The sequence below is a fragment of the Entelurus aequoreus genome, linkage group LG15, assembly GCF_033978785.1.
Source record: "Entelurus aequoreus isolate RoL-2023_Sb linkage group LG15, RoL_Eaeq_v1.1, whole genome shotgun sequence".
Taxonomy (NCBI): domain Eukaryota; kingdom Metazoa; phylum Chordata; class Actinopteri; order Syngnathiformes; family Syngnathidae; genus Entelurus; species Entelurus aequoreus.
In genome coordinates, this window is record NC_084745.1 from 58,383,980 (window position 1) to 58,402,123 (window position 18,144).

Genomic DNA, 18,144 nt, shown 5'->3' on the forward strand with positions numbered 1-18,144 from the left:
AATCATGAATATATTGATCATATATTGCAGATTAAATCCTGAATGTATTGATCATATATTGCAGATGAAATCATGAAGTTATTGATCATATATTGCAGATTAATTCATGAATGTATTGATCATATATTGCATATTAAATCATGAATGTATTGATCATATATTGCAGATTAAATCATGAAGGTATTGATCATATATTGCAGATTAAATCATGACTGTTTTGATCATATATTGCAGATTAAATCATGAATGTATTGATCATATATTACAGATTAAATCATGAAGGTATTGATCAAATATTGTAGATTAAATCATGAATGTATTGATCAAATATTGTAGATTAAATAATGAATGAATTGATCATATATTGCAGATTAAATCATGAAGGTATTGATCATATATTGCAGATTAAATCATGAAGGTATTGATCATATATTGCAGATTAAATCATGACTGTTTTGATCATATATTGCAGATTAAATCATTAATATATTGATTATATATTGCAGATTAAATCATGAAGGTATTGATCAAATATTGTAGATTAAATCATGAATGTATTGATCATATATTGCAGATTAAATCATTAATATATTGATTATATATTGCAGATTAAATCATGAAGGTATTGATCAAATATTGGAGATTACATCATGAATGTATTGATCATATGTTGTAGATTAAATCATAAAGTTATTGATCATATATTGCAGATTAAATCATGCAGGTATTGATCAAATATTGGAGATTAAATCATGAATGTATTGATCATATATTGTAGATTAAATCATAAAGTTATTGATCATATATTGCAGATTAAATCATGAAGGTATTGATCAATGATTGCAGATTAAATCATTAAATTATTAATCATATATTACAGATTAAATCATGAAGTTATTGATCATATATTGCAGATTAAATCATGAAGTTATTGATCACATATTGCAGATTAAATCATTAATTGAGAAAGGCTCCAGGATCCCCTGCAACCCCGTAATGGACAAGCAGTAGGAAATTGATGGATGGGTGGATGGATGGATTTTTAGTATTATCAATATGATGATTATTTTCATATTTATGATGATGATCGTTAGTATAATTATCATGATTATGATGATGATTATTAATGTTATTATCATTATCATAATGATGATTATCAGTATTATTATCATAATTGTTATGATGATTATCATTATTATCATGATTATTAGTATTATTGTCATAATTATTATGATTATTATTCGTAATAGTATTATCATCATTATGATGATGATTATTATCATTATTATATTGATAATTATTAGTATTATTATCATTCTTATGATGATGATAATTATCATTATTATGATGATAATTATTAGTATAATTATCATTATTATGATGATGATTATTAGTATAATTATCATTATTATGATGATGATTATTAGTATAACGATCATCATAATGATGATTAGTATTATGATGAATATGACTCTAGTGAATATTACCTTGGTGCCGCGGAACACGTTGCTGTAGAAACACAACCAGTTGTCTGTGAGGTAAAGACGTCCCTGAAGGAGGATGTCTCTCTGCAGGGCACACGGGTAGTCTGTCACACACAACATGTACACAACACATCATGTACACAACACATCATGTCTCTCTGCAGGGCACACGGGTAGTCTGTCACACACAACATGTACACAACACATCATGTACACAACACATCATGTCTCTCTGCAGGGCACACGGGTAGTCTGTCACACACAACATGTACACAACACATCATGTACACAACACATCATGTCTCTCTGCAGGGCACACGGGTAGTCTGTCACACACAACATGTACACAACACATCATGTACACAACACATCATGTCTCTCTGCAGGGCACACGGGTAGTCTGTCACACACAACATGTACACAACACATCATGTACACAACACATCATGTCTCTCTGCAGGGCACACGGGTAGTCTGTCACACACAACATGTACACAACACATCATGTACACAACACATCATGTCTCTCTGCAGGGCACACGGGTAGTCTGTCACACACAACATGTACACAACACATCATGTACACAACACATCATGTACACAACACATCATGTCTCTCTGCAGGGCACACGGGTAGTCTGTCACACACAACATGTACACAACACATCATGTACACAACACATCATGTCTCTCTGCAGGGCACACGGGTAGTCTGTCACACACAACATGTACACAACACATCATGTACACAACACATCATGTCTCTCTGCAGGGCACACGGGTAGTCTGTCACACACAACATGTACACAACACATCATGTACACAACACATCATGTACACAACACATCATGTCTCTCTGCAGGGCACACGGGTAGTCTGTCACACACAACATGTACACAACACATCATGTACACAACACATCATGTCTCTCTGCAGGGCACACGGGTAGTCTGTCACACACAACATGTACACAACACATCATGTACACAACACATCATGTCTCTCTGCAGGGCACACGGGTAGTCTGTCACACACAACATGTACACAACACATCATGTACACAACACATCATGTCTCTCTGCAGGGCACACGGGTAGTCTGTCACACACAACATGTACACAACACATCATGTACACAACACATCATGTACACAACACATCATGTCTCTCTGCAGGGCACACGGGTAGTCTGTCACACACAACATGTACACAACACATCATGTACACAACACATCATGTCTCTCTGCAGGGCACACGGGTAGTCTGTCACACACAACATGTACACAACACATCATGTACACAACACATCATGTCTCTCTGCAGGGCACACGGGTAGTCTGTCACACACAACATGTACACAACACATCATGTACACAACACATCATGTACACAACACATCATGTCTCTCTGCAGGGCACACGGGTAGTCTGTCACACACAACATGTACACAACACATCATGTACACAACACATCATGTCTCTCTGCAGGGCACACGGGTAGTCTGTCACACACAACATGTACACAACACATCATGTACACAACACATCATGTCTCTCTGCAGGGCACACGGGTAGTCTGTCACACACAACATGTACACAACACATCATGTACACAACACATCATGTACACAACACATCATGTCTCTCTGCAGGGCACACGGGTAGTCTGTCACACACAACATGTACACAACACATCATGTACACAACACATCATGTCTCTCTGCAGGGCACACGGGTAGTCTGTCACACACAACATGTACACAACACATCATGTACACAACACATCATGTACACAACACATCATGTCTCTCTGCAGGGCACACGGGTAGTCTGTCACACACAACATGTACACAACACATCATGTACACAACACATCATGTACACAACACATCCTGTACACAACACATCATGTACACAACACATCATGTCTCTCTGCAGGGCACACGGGTAGTCTGTCACACACAACATGTACACAACACATCATGTCTCTCTGCAGGGCACACGGGTAGTCTGTCACACACAACATGTACACAACACATCATGTACACAACACATCATGTACACAACACATCATGTCTCTCTGCAGGGCACACGGGTAGTCTGTCACACACAACATGTACACAACACATCATGTACACAACACATCATGTCTCTCTGCAGGGCACACGGGTAGTCTGTCACACACAACATGTACACAACACATCATGTACACAACACATCATGTACACAACACATCATGTCTCTCTGCAGGGCACACGGGTAGTCTGTCACACACAACATGTACACAACACATCATGTACACAACACATCATGTCTCTCTGCAGGGCACACGGGTAGTCTGTCACACACAACATGTACACAACACATCATGTACACAACACATCATGTACACAACACATCATGTCTCTCTGCAGGGCACACAGGTAGTCTGTCACACACAACACATGATGTACACAACACATGATGTACACAACACATCATGTACACAACACATGATGTGACGCTGCAGGGCACACGGGTAGTCTGTCACACACAACATGTACACAACACATCATGTACACAACACATCATGTCTCTCTGCAGGGCACACGGGTAGTCTGTCACACACAACATGTACACAACACATCATGTACACAACACATCATGTCTCTCTGCAGGGCACACGGGTAGTCTGTCACACACAACATGTACACAACACATCATGTACACAACACATCATGTACACAACACATCATGTCTCTCTGCAGGGCACACGGGTAGTCTGTCACACACAACATGTACACAACACATCATGTACACAACACATCATGTCTCTCTGCAGGGCACACGGGTAGTCTGTCACACACAACATGTACACAACACATCATGTACACAACACATCATGTACACAACACATCATGTCTCTCTGCAGGGCACACGGGTAGTCTGTCACACACAACATGTACACAACACATCATGTACACAACACATCATGTACACAACACATCCTGTACACAACACATCATGTACACAACACATCATGTCTCTCTGCAGGGCACACGGGTAGTCTGTCACACACAACATGTACACAACACATCATGTCTCTCTGCAGGGCACACGGGTAGTCTGTCACACACAACATGTACACAACACATCATGTACACAACACATCATGTACACAACACATCATGTCTCTCTGCAGGGCACACGGGTAGTCTGTCACACACAACATGTACACAACACATCATGTACACAACACATCATGTCTCTCTGCAGGGCACACGGGTAGTCTGTCACACACAACATGTACACAACACATCATGTACACAACACATCATGTACACAACACATCATGTCTCTCTGCAGGGCACACGGGTAGTCTGTCACACACAACATGTACACAACACATCATGTACACAACACATCATGTCTCTCTGCAGGGCACACGGGTAGTCTGTCACACACAACATGTACACAACACATCATGTACACAACACATCATGTACACAACACATCATGTCTCTCTGCAGGGCACACAGGTAGTCTGTCACACACAACACATGATGTACACAACACATGATGTACACAACACATCATGTACACAACACATGATGTGACGCTGCAGGGCACACGGGTAGTCTGTCACACACAAGATGTACACAACACATGATGTACACAACACATGTTGTCACGCTGCAGGGCACACGGGTAGTCTGTGACACACAAGATGTACACAACACATGATGTACACAACACACATGTAAGTATATGTACACAACACATGATGTCACGCTGGAGGGCACACGGGTAGTCTGATGTACACAACACACATGTAAGTATATGTACAGAACATATGATGTACACAACACACATTTAAGTATATGTACACAACCCATGATGTACACAACACACATGTAAGTATATGTACACAATACACATGTAAGTATATGTACACAATACACATGTAAGTGTATGTACACAACACACATGTACGTACATACTTGATGTACACAACACACATGTAAGTATATACATGATGTACACAACACACATGTAAGTATATACATGATGTATACAACACTTGATGTACACAACACACACACGTAAGTATATATATATACAATACATGATGTACACAAGACACATATAAGTATATACATGATGTACACAATACACGTGTAAGTATATACGTAATGTACACACACATGTAAGTATATACATGATGTACACAATACACGTGTAAGTATATACGTAATGTACACACACATGTAAGTATATACATGATGTACACAATACACGTGTAAGTATATACGTAATGTACACACACATGTAAATATATACATCATGTACACAATACACATGTAAGTATATACATGATGTACACAACACACAAGTAAGTATATGTACACGATGCATGATGTACACAACACACAAGTAAGTATATGTACACGATGCATGATGTACACAACACACATGTAAGTATATACATGATGTACACAACACACATGTAAGTATATGTACACAATGCATGATGTACACAACACACATGTAAGTATATACATAATGTACACAACACACATGTAAGTATATACATGATGTACACAATAAATGATGTATACAATAGATGATATATAAAATAAATGATGAGTAAAATAAAAGATGTATAAAATAAATGATGAGTAAAATAAAGATGTATAAAATAAATGATATATAAATTAGATGATGTATAAAATAAATGATATATAAAATAGATGATATATAAAATAAATGATGTCTACACAAAATTATGTATAAAATAAATGATGTATACAATAAATTGTGTATAAATTAGATGCTGTATAAAATAAATGTATAAAATAAATGCTGTACAAAATAGATGCTGTATAAAATAGATGATTTATTAAATAGATGGTGTATAAAATAAATGCTGTATAAAATAGATGATGTATAAAATAGATGATTTATTAAATAGATGTTGTATAAAATAAATGCTGTATAAAATAGATGATGTATAAAATAGATGCTGTATAAAATAGATATTGTATAAAATAAATGCTGTATAAAATAAATAATGTATACAATAAAAGATGTATACAATAAATAATGTATGCAATACATGATGTATAAAACCAATGATGTATACAATAAATTATGTATACAATAAATTATGTATACAATAAATTATGTGTAAAATAAATAATGTATACAATAAATAATGTAATCAATAAATGATGTATACAATAAATGATGTATAAAATAAATGGTGTAAAATAAATAATGAATACAATAAATAATGTAATCAATACATTATGTATACAATAAATAATGTATAACATAGATGATGTATAAAATGAATGATATATAAAATAAGTGCTGTATGAAATAAATGATTTATACAATAAATAATGTATACAATACATGCTGCATAAAATAAATGATGTATACAATAAATGATGTATAAAATAAATGATGTATACAATAAATAATGTATACAATACATGCTGCATAAAATAAATGATGTATACAATAAATGATGTATAAAATAAATGATGTATACAATAAATGATGTATAAAATAAATGATGTATAACATGGATGATGTATAAAATAAATGATGTATAACATAGATGATGTATAAAATAAATGATGTATTCAATAAATGATGTATAAAATAAATGCTGTATACAATAAATAATGTATACAATAAATTATGTATACAATACATAATGTATGCAATACATGATGTATAAAATAAATGATGTATAACATAGATGATGTATAAAATAAATGATGTATAACATAGATGATGTATACATTTCTGAATACATCATTTATTTTATACGACATTTAATTTATACAATATAATATGTATAAAATAAATGATGTATACAATAAATGATGTATACAATAAATTATGCATAAAATAAATGTTGTATTCAATAAATGATATATAAAATAAATGATGTATAAAATAAATGATGTATAAAGTAGATGATGCATAAAGTAGATGATGCATAAAATAGATGATGTATGAAATAGATGATGATCAAATAAATTATGTATACAATGAATGATGTACACAATAAATGATGTATAAAATAAATGATGTATCAAATAAATTATGTATAAAATAGATGATGTATAAAATAGATGATGTATAAAATAGATGATGTATAAAATGAATGATGTTTAAAATAAATGATGTATGAAATAGATGATGTATAAAATAGATGCTGTATAAAATAGATGATGTATAAAATGAATGATGTTTAAAATAAATGATGTATGAAATAGATGATGTATAAAATAAATGATGTATCAAATAAATGATGTATAAAATAGATGATGTATAAAATAGATGCTGTATAAAATAGATGATGTATAAAATGAATGATGTTTAAAATAAATGATGTATGAAATAGATGCTGTATAAAATAAATGATGTATAAAATAAATGTTGTTTAAAATAGATGATGTATAAAATAGATGCTGTATAAAATAGATGATGTATAAAATAAATGTTGTTTAAAATAGATGATGTATAAAATAGATGCTGTATAAAATAGATGATGTATAAAATGAATGATGTTTAAAATAAATGATGTATAAAATAGATGCTGTATAAAATAGATGATGTATCAAATAAATGATGTATCAAATAAATGATGTATAAAATAAATGTTGTATAAAATAAATGTTGTATAAAATAAATGTTGTATAAAATAGATATCAAATAAATGCTGACTGACCCACAAGAAGTCTCTCGGAGTCCGGCACCTCCTTGAAGAACCTCTTGAACTCCTCCCTCCTGAGGGTGTAGGTGGGCAGGGGGGGTGGCAGAGTGCCAGTACAGTTTGTCTGAGGGACAAAACAAAGATTTTGTTCCATCACCTCACACTTGAGTTTTCTCCTCTCACTTTTGTTCCATCACCTCACACTTGAGTTTTCTCCTCTCACTTTTGTTCCATCACCTCACACTTGAGTTTTCTCCTCTCACTTTTGTTCCATCACCTCACACTTGAGTTTTCTCCTCTCACTTTTGTTCCATCACCTCACACTTGAGTTTTCTCCTCTCACTTTTGTTCCATCACCTCACACTTGAGTTTTCTCCTCTCACTTTTGTTCCATCACCTCACACTTGAGTTTTCTCCTCTCCTCACTTTTGTTCCATCACCTCACACTTGAGTTTTCTCCTCACCTCACTTTTGTTCCATCACCTGACACTTGAGTTTTCTCCTCTCCTCACTTTTGTTCCATCACCTGACACTTGAGTGTTCTCCTCTCCTCACTTTTCTTCCATCACCTGACACTTGAGTTTTCTCCTCTCCTCACTTTTGTTCCATCACCTGACACTTGAGTGTTCTCCTCTCCTCACTTTTCTTCCATCACCTGACACTTGAGTGTTCTCCTCTCCTCACTTTTGTTCCATCACCTCACACTTGAGTTTTCTCCTCACCTCACTTTTGTTCCATCACCTGACACTTGAGTGTTCTCCTCTCCTCACTTTTGTTCCATCACCTGACACTTGAGTTTTCTCCTCTCCTCACTTTTGTTCCATCACCTGACACTTGAGTGTTCTCCTCTCCTCACTTTTGTTCCATCACCTGACACTTGAGTTTTCTCCTCTCCTCACTTTTGTTCCATCACCTCACACTTGAGTTTTCTCCTCACCTCACTTTTGTTCCATCACCTGACACTTGAGTTTTCTCCTCTCCTCACTTTTGTTCCATCACCTGACACTTGAGTTTTCTCCTCTCCTCACTTTTCTTCCATCACCTGACACTTGAGTGTTCTCCTCTCCTCACTTTTGTTCCATCACCTCACACTTGAGTTTTCTCCTCTCCTCACTTTTGTTCCATCACCTGACACTTGAGTGTTCTCCTCTCCTCACTTTTCTTCCATCACCTGACACTTGAGTGTTCTCCTCTCCTCACTTTTGTTCCATCACCTGACACTTGAGTTTTCTCCTCTCCTCACTTTTCTTCCATCACCTGACACTTGAGTTTTCTCCTCTCCTCACTTTTGTTCCATCACCTCACACTTGAGTTTTCTCCTCACCTCACTTTTGTTCCATCACCTGACACTTGAGTTTTCTCCTCTCCTCACTTTTGTTCCATCACCTGACACTTGAGTTTTCTCCTCTCCTCACTTTTCTTCCATCACCTGGCACTTGAGTGTTCTCCTCTCCTCACTTTTGTTCCATCACCTCACACTTGAGTTTTCTCCTCACCTCACTTTTGTTCCATCACCTGACACTTGAGTTTTCTCCTCTCCTCACTTTTGTTCCATCACCTGACACTTGAGTTTTCTCCTCTCCTCACTTTTCTTCCATCACCTGACACTTGAGTTTTCTCCTCTCCTCACTTTTGTTCCATCACCTCACACTTGAGTTTTCTCCTCACCTCACTTTTGTTCCATCACCTGACACTTGAGTTTTCTCCTCTCCTCACTTTTGTTCCATCACCTGACACTTGAGTTTTCTCCTCTCCTCACTTTTCTTCCATCACCTGGCACTTGAGTGTTCTCCTCTCCTCCCTTTTGTTCCATCACCTCACACTTGAGTTTTCTCCTCTCCTCACTTTTGTTCCATCACCTGACACTTGAGTGTTCTCCTCTCCTCACTTTTCTTCCATCACCTGACACTTGAGTTTTCTCCTCACCTCACTTTTGTTCCATCACCTGACACTTGAGTTTTCTCCTCTCCTCACTTTTCTTCCATCACCTGACACTTGAGTTTTCTCCTCTCCTCACTTTTGTTCCATCACCTCACACTTGAGTTTTCTCCTCACCTCACTTTTGTTCCATCACCTGACACTTGAGTTTTCTCCTCTCCTCACTTTTGTTCCATCACCTGACACTTGAGTTTTCTCCTCTCCTCACTTTTCTTCCATCACCTGACACTTGAGTGTTCTCCTCTCCTCACTTTTGTTCCATCACCTGACACTTGAGTTTTCTCCTCTCCTCACTTTTGTTCCATCACCTCACACTTGAGTTTTCTCCTCTCCTCACTTTTGTTCCATCACCTGACACTTGAGTTTTCTCCTCTCCTCACTTTTGTTCCATCACCTGACACTTGAGTGTTCTCCTCTCCTCACTTTTGTTCCATCACCTGACACTTGAGTGTTCTCCTCTCCTCACTTTTGTTCCATCACCTCACACTTGAGTGTTCTCCTCACCTCAACGTCGTCTTCAGAGCTGCACTTGGCGTCCATCAAGGACGTGTTCTCATCCGGGGCCTCTCCGCCCACGCAGGTGGTGAGGTCCATCTGCTGTGGACTTCCTGCTCTGTGGACAAAGTCATGCAACATTACAGTCGTCACACATTTCCATTTGTTGTATACATTCTTTTATCTCCTCAAAATTCTACACACCAGAATGACAATGGGACATTTTAGAATGGTTTGCAAATGTCTTAAGGATTAAACAACAAGTAATAAATGAAGAAAGACAAGTATTGAAGCTCCAAGTTCAGGTGCTTCCTGTTGCAACTGATCTTCCTTGAGATCTTCCTCCAGCTTGACTGGAGTCCACCTGTTTGGTTGGACATGGTCTGGAAAGGCACACACATGTACATGTTTGGTTGGACATGGTCTGGAAAGGCACACATGTACATGTTTGGTTGGACATGGTCTGGAAAGGCACACACATGTACATGTTTGGTTGGACATGGTCTGGAAAGGCACACACATGTACATGTTTGGTTGGACATGGTCTGGAAAGGCACACATGTACATGTTTGGTTGGACATGGTCTGGAAAGGCACACGTGTACATGTTTGGTTGGACATGGTCTGGAAAGGCACACATGTACATGTTTGGTTGGACATGGTCTGGAAAGGCACACATGTACATGTTTGGTTGGACATGGTCTGGAAAGGCACACACATGTACATGTTTGGTTGGACATGGTCTGGAAAGGCACACATGTACATGTTTGGTTGGACATGGTCTGGAAAGGCACACACATGTACATGTTTGGTTGGACATGGTCTGGAAAGGCACACATGTACATGTTTGGTTGGACATGGTCTGGAAAGGCACACATGTACATGTTTGGTTGGACATGGTCTGGAAAGGCACACATGTACATGTTTGGTTGGACATGGTCTGGAAAGGCACACACATGTACATGTTTGGTTGGACATGGTCTGGAAAGGCACACATGTACATGTTTGGTTGGACATGGTCTGGAAAGGCACACACATGTACATGTTTGGTTGGACATGGTCTGGAAAGGCACACATGTACATGTTTGGTTGGACATGGTCTGGAAAGGCACACGTGTACATGTTTGGTTGGACATGGTCTGGAAAGGCACACATGTACATGTTTGGTTGGACATGGTCTGGAAAGGCACACATGTACATGTTTGGTTGGACATGGTCTGGAAAGGCACACGTGTACATGTTTGGTTGGACATGGTCTGGAAAGGCACACGTGTACATGTTTGGTTGGACATGGTCTGGAAAGGCACACATGTACATGTTTGGTTGGACATGGTCTGGAAAGGCACACATGTACATGTTTGGTTGGACATGGTCTGGAAAGGCACACACATGTACATGTTTGGTTGGACATGGTCTGGAAAGGCACACACATGTACATGTTTGGTTGGACATGGTCTGGAAAGGCACACATGTACATGTTTGGTTGGACATGGTCTGGAAAGGCACACGTGTACATGTTTGGTTGGACATGGTCTGGAAAGGCACACATGTACATGTTTGGTTGGACATGGTCTGGAAAGGCACACATGTACATGTTTGGTTGGACATGGTCTGGAAAGGCACACGTGTACATGTTTGGTTGGACATGGTCTGGAAAGGCACACACGTGTACATGTTTGGTTGGACATGGTCTGGAAAGGCACACATGTACATGTTTGGTTGGACATGGTCTGGAAAGGCACACATGTACATGTTTGGTTGGACATGGTCTGGAAAGGCACACATGTACATGTTTGGTTGGACATGGTCTGGAAAGGCACACGTGTACATGTTTGGTTGGACATGGTCTGGAAAGGCACACGTGTACATGTTTGGTTGGACATGGTCTGGAAAGGCACACGTGTACATGTTTGGTTGGACATGGTCTGGAAAGGCACACATGTACATGTTTGGTTGGACATGGTCTGGAAAGGCACACATGTACATGTTTGGTTGGACATGGTCTGGAAAGGCACACACATGTACATGTTTGGTTGGACATGGTCTGGAAAGGCACACATGTACATGTTTGGTTGGACATGGTCTGGAAAGGCACACGTGTACATGTTTGGTTGGACATGGTCTGGAAAGGCACACGTGTACATGTTTGGTTGGACATGGTCTGGAAAGGCACACATGTACATGTTTGGTTGGACATGGTCTGGAAAGGCACACACATGTACATGTTTGGTTGGACATGGTCTGGAAAGGCACACGTGTACATGTTTGGTTGGACATGGTCTGGAAAGGCACACACATGTACATGTTTGGTTGGACATGGTCTGGAAAGGCACACACATGTACATGTTTGGTTGGACATGGTCTGGAAAGGCACACGTGTACATGTTTGGTTGGACATGGTCTGGAAAGGCACACACGTGTACATGTTTGGTTGGACATGGTCTGGAAAGGCACACATGTACATGTTTGGTTGGACATGGTCTGGAAAGGCACACATGTACATGTTTGGTTGGACATGGTCTGGAAAGGCACACATGTACATGTTTGGTTGGACATGGTCTGGAAAGGCACACGTGTACATGTTTGGTTGGACATGGTCTGGAAAGGCACACGTGTACATGTTTGGTTGGACATGGTCTGGAAAGGCACACACGTGTACATGTTTGGTTGGACATGGTCTGGAAAGGCACACACATGTACATGTTTGGTTGGACATGGTCTGGAAAGGCACACGTGTACATGTTTGGTTGGACATGGTCTGGAAAGGCACACACGTGTACATGTTTGGTTGGACATGGTCTGGAAAGGCACACATGTACATGTTTGGTTGGACATGGTCTGGAAAGGCACACATGTACATGTTTGGTTGGACATGGTCTGGAAAGGCACACATGTACATGTTTGGTTGGACATGGTCTGGAAAGGCACACGTGTACATGTTTGGTTGGACATGGTCTGGAAAGGCACACGTGTACATGTTTGGTTGGACATGGTCTGGAAAGGCACACGTGTACATGTTTGGTTGGACATGGTCTGGAAAGGCACACATGTACATGTTTGGTTGGACATGGTCTGGAAAGGCACACATGTACATGTTTGGTTGGACATGGTCTGGAAAGGCACACACATGTACATGTTTGGTTGGACATGGTCTGGAAAGGCACACATGTACATGTTTGGTTGGACATGGTCTGGAAAGGCACACGTGTACATGTTTGGTTGGACATGGTCTGGAAAGGCACACGTGTACATGTTTGGTTGGACATGGTCTGGAAAGGCACACATGTACATGTTTGGTTGGACATGGTCTGGAAAGGCACACACATGTACATGTTTGGTTGGACATGGTCTGGAAAGGCACACGTGTACATGTTTGGTTGGACATGGTCTGGAAAGGCACACACATGTACATGTTTGGTTGGACATGGTCTGGAAAGGCACACACATGTACATGTTTGGTTGGACATGGTCTGGAAAGGCACACGTGTACATGTTTGGTTGGACATGGTCTGGAAAGGCACACACGTGTACATGTTTGGTTGGACATGGTCTGGAAAGGCACACATGTACATGTTTGGTTGGACATGGTCTGGAAAGGCACACATGTACATGTTTGGTTGGACATGGTCTGGAAAGGCACACATGTACATGTTTGGTTGGACATGGTCTGGAAAGGCACACGTGTACATGTTTGGTTGGACATGGTCTGGAAAGGCACACGTGTACATGTTTGGTTGGACATGGTCTGGAAAGGCACACACGTGTACATGTTTGGTTGGACATGGTCTGGAAAGGCACACACATGTACATGTTTGGTTGGACATGGTCTGGAAAGGCACACGTGTACATGTTTGGTTGGACATGGTCTGGAAAGGCACACACACGTACATGTTTGGTTGGACATGGTCTGGAAAGGCACACACATGTACATGTTTGGTTGGACATGGTCTGGAAAGGCACACGTGTACATGTTTGGTTGGACATGGTCTGGAAAGGCACACATGTACATGTTTGGTTGGACATGGTCTGGAAAGGCACACACGTGTACATGTTTGGTTGGACATGGTCTGGAAAGGCACACACATGTACATGTTTGGTTGGACATGGTCTGGAAAGGCACACATGTACATGTTTGGTTGGACATGGTCTGGAAAGGCACACACATGTACATGTTTGGTTGGACATGGTCTGGAAAGGCACACACATGTACATGTTTGGTTGGACATGGTCTGGAAAGGCACACATGTACATGTTTGGTTGGACATGGTCTGGAAAGGCACACGTGTACATGTTTGGTTGGACATGGTCTGGAAAGGCACACACACGTACATGTTTGCTTGGACATGGTCTGGAAAGGCACACACATGTACATGTTTGGTTGGACATGGTCTGGAAAGGCACACGTGTACATGTTTGGTTGGACATGGTCTGGAAAGGCACACACATGTACATGTTTGGTTGGACATGGTCTGGAAAGGCACACACATGTACATGTTTGGTTGGACATGGTCTGGAAAGGCACACGTGTACATGTTTGGTTGGACATGGTCTGGAAAGGCACACACATGTACATGTTTGGTTGGACATGGTCTGGAAAGGCACACGTGTACATGTTTGGTTGGACATGGTCTGGAAAGGCACACGTGTACATGTTTGGTTGGACATGGTCTGGAAAGGCACACGTGTACATGTTTGGTTGGACATGGTCTGGAAAGGCACACATGTACATGTTTGGTTGGACATGGTCTGGAAAGGCACACACGTGTACATGTTTGGTTGGACATGGTCTGGAAAGGCACACACATGTACATGTTTGGTTGGACATGGTCTGGAAAGGCACACGTGTACATGTTTGGTTGGACATGGTCTGGAAAGGCACACACACGTACATGTTTGGTTGGACATGGTCTGGAAAGGCACACACATGTACATGTTTGGTTGGACATGGTCTGGAAAGGCACACGTGTACATGTTTGGTTGGACATGGTCTGGAAAGGCACACACATGTACATGTTTGGTTGGACATGGTCTGGAAAGGCACACACATGTACATGTTTGGTTGGACATGGTCTGGAAAGGCACACGTGTACATGTTTGGTTGGACATGGTCTGGAAAGGCACACACGTGTACATGTTTGGTTGGACATGGTCTGGAAAGGCACACATGTACATGTTTGGTTGGACATGGTCTGGAAAGGCACACACATGTACATGTTTGGTTGGACATGGTCTGGAAAGGCACACATGTACATGTTTGGTTGGACATGGTCTGGAAAGGCACACATGTACATGTTTGGTTGGACATGGTCTGGAAAGGCACACATGTACATGTTTGGTTGGACATGGTCTGGAAAGGCACACGTGTACATGTTTGGTTGGACATGGTCTGGAAAGGCACACATGTACATGTTTGGTTGGACATGGTCTGGAAAGGCACACATGTACATGTTTGGTTGGACATGGTCTGGAAAGGCACACATGTACATGTTTGGTTGGACATGGTCTGGAAAGGCACACACATGTACATGTTTGGTTGGACATGGTCTGGAAAGGCACACATGTACATGTTTGGTTGGACATGGTCTGGAAAGGCACACACGTGTACATGTTTGGTTGGACATGGTCTGGAAAGGCACACACATGTACATGTTTGGTTGGACATGGTCTGGAAAGGCACACGTGTACATGTTTGGTTGGACATGGTCTGGAAAGGCACACACACGTACATGTTTGGTTGGACATGGTCTGGAAAGGCACACGTGTACATGTTTGGTTGGACATGGTCTGGAAAGGCACACGTGTACATGTTTGGTTGGACATGGTCTGGAAAGGCACACACATGTACATGTTTGGTTGGACATGGTCTGGAAAGGCACACACATGTACATGTTTGGTTGGACATGGTCTGGAAAGGCACACGTGTACATGTTTGGTTGGACATGGTCTGGAAAGGCACACATGTACATGTTTGGTTGGACATGGTCTGGAAAGGCACACATGTACATGTTTGGTTGGACATGGTCTGGAAAGGCACACAGTGTACATGTTTGGTTGGACATGGTCTGGAAAGGCACACGTGTACATGTTTGGTTGGACATGGTCTGGAAAGGCACACATGTACATGTTTGGTTGGACATGGTCTGGAAAGGCACACATGTACATGTTTGGTTGGACATGGTCTGGAAAGGCACACATGTACATGTTTGGTTGGACATGGTCTGGAAAGGCACACGTGTACATGTTTGGTTGGACATGGTCTGGAAAGGCACACATGTACATGTTTGGTTGGACATGGTCTGGAAAGGCACACACATGTACATGTTTGGTTGGACATGGTCTGGAAAGGCAACACATGTACATGTTTGGTTGGACATGGTCTGGAAAGGCACACATGTACATGTTTGGTTGGACATGGTCTGGAAAGGCACACGTGTACATGTTTGGTTGGACATGGTCTGGAAAGGCACACATGTACATGTTTGGTTGGACATGGTCTGGAAAGGCACACATGTACATGTTTGGTTGGACATGGTCTGGAAGGCACACGTGTACATGTTTGGTTGGACATGGTCTGGAAAGGCACACATGTACATGTTTGGTTGGACATGGTCTGGAAAGGCACACACATGTACATGTTTGGTTGGACATGGTCTGGAAAGGCACACGTGTACATGTTTGGTTGGACATGGTCTGGAAAGGCACACGTGTACATGTTTGGTTGGACATGGTCTGGAAAGGCACACATGTACATGTTTGGTTGGACATGGTCTGGAAAGGCACACATGTACATGTTTGGTTGGACATGGTCTGGAAAGGCACACATGTACATGTTTGGTTGGACATGGTCTGGAAAGGCACACATGTACATGTTTGGTTGGACATGGTCTGGAAGGCACACACATGTACATGTTTGGTTGGACATGGTCTGGAAAGGCACACATGTACATGTTTGGTTGGACATGGTCTGGAAAGGCACACGTGTACATGTTTGGTTGGACATGGTCTGGAAAGGCACACGTGTACATGTTTGGTTGGACATGGTCTGGAAAGGCACACATGTACATGTTTGGTTGGACATGGTCTGGAAAGGCACACATGTACATGTTTGGTTGGACATGGTCTGGAAAGGCACACATGTACATGTTTGGTTGGACATGGTCTGGAAAGGCACACACATGTACATGTTTGGTTGGACATGGTCTGGAAAGGCACACATGTACATGTTTGGTTGGACATGGTCTGGAAAGGCACACACATGTACATGTTTGGTTGGACATGGTCTGGAAAGGCACACATGTACATGTTTGGTTGGACATGGTCTGGAAAGGCACACACATGTACATGTTTGGTTGGACATGGTCTGGAAAGGCACACGTGTACATGTTTGGTTGGACATGGTCTGGAAAGGCACACATGTACATGTTTGGTTGGACATGGTCTGGAAAGGCACACACATGTACATGTTTGGTTGGACATGGTCTGGAAAGGCACACACATGTACATGTTTGGTTGGACATG

The 18,144-nt window shown here is 40.6% G+C and overlaps 1 protein-coding gene across 1 annotated transcript in view; it reads right to left on the reverse strand.

Annotated features, from left to right (window-relative positions):
- Positions 1 to 10,742, reverse strand: part of gramd1c (GRAM domain containing 1c) — a 59,013-nt gene extending 48,271 nt beyond the window's left edge. The window contains exons 1-3 of the mRNA XM_062021873.1: positions 10,637 to 10,742; positions 8,210 to 8,318; positions 1,488 to 1,588 (exon numbers count right to left, since the gene is read on the reverse strand). Of these exons, the coding sequence (XP_061877857.1) occupies positions 1,488 to 1,588; positions 8,210 to 8,318; positions 10,637 to 10,726 (300 nt within the window). The 5' untranslated portion in view covers positions 10,727 to 10,742. The remainder of the gene's footprint in view (positions 1 to 1,487; positions 1,589 to 8,209; positions 8,319 to 10,636) is intronic.
- Positions 10,743 to 18,144: the final 7,402 nt, after the last annotated feature.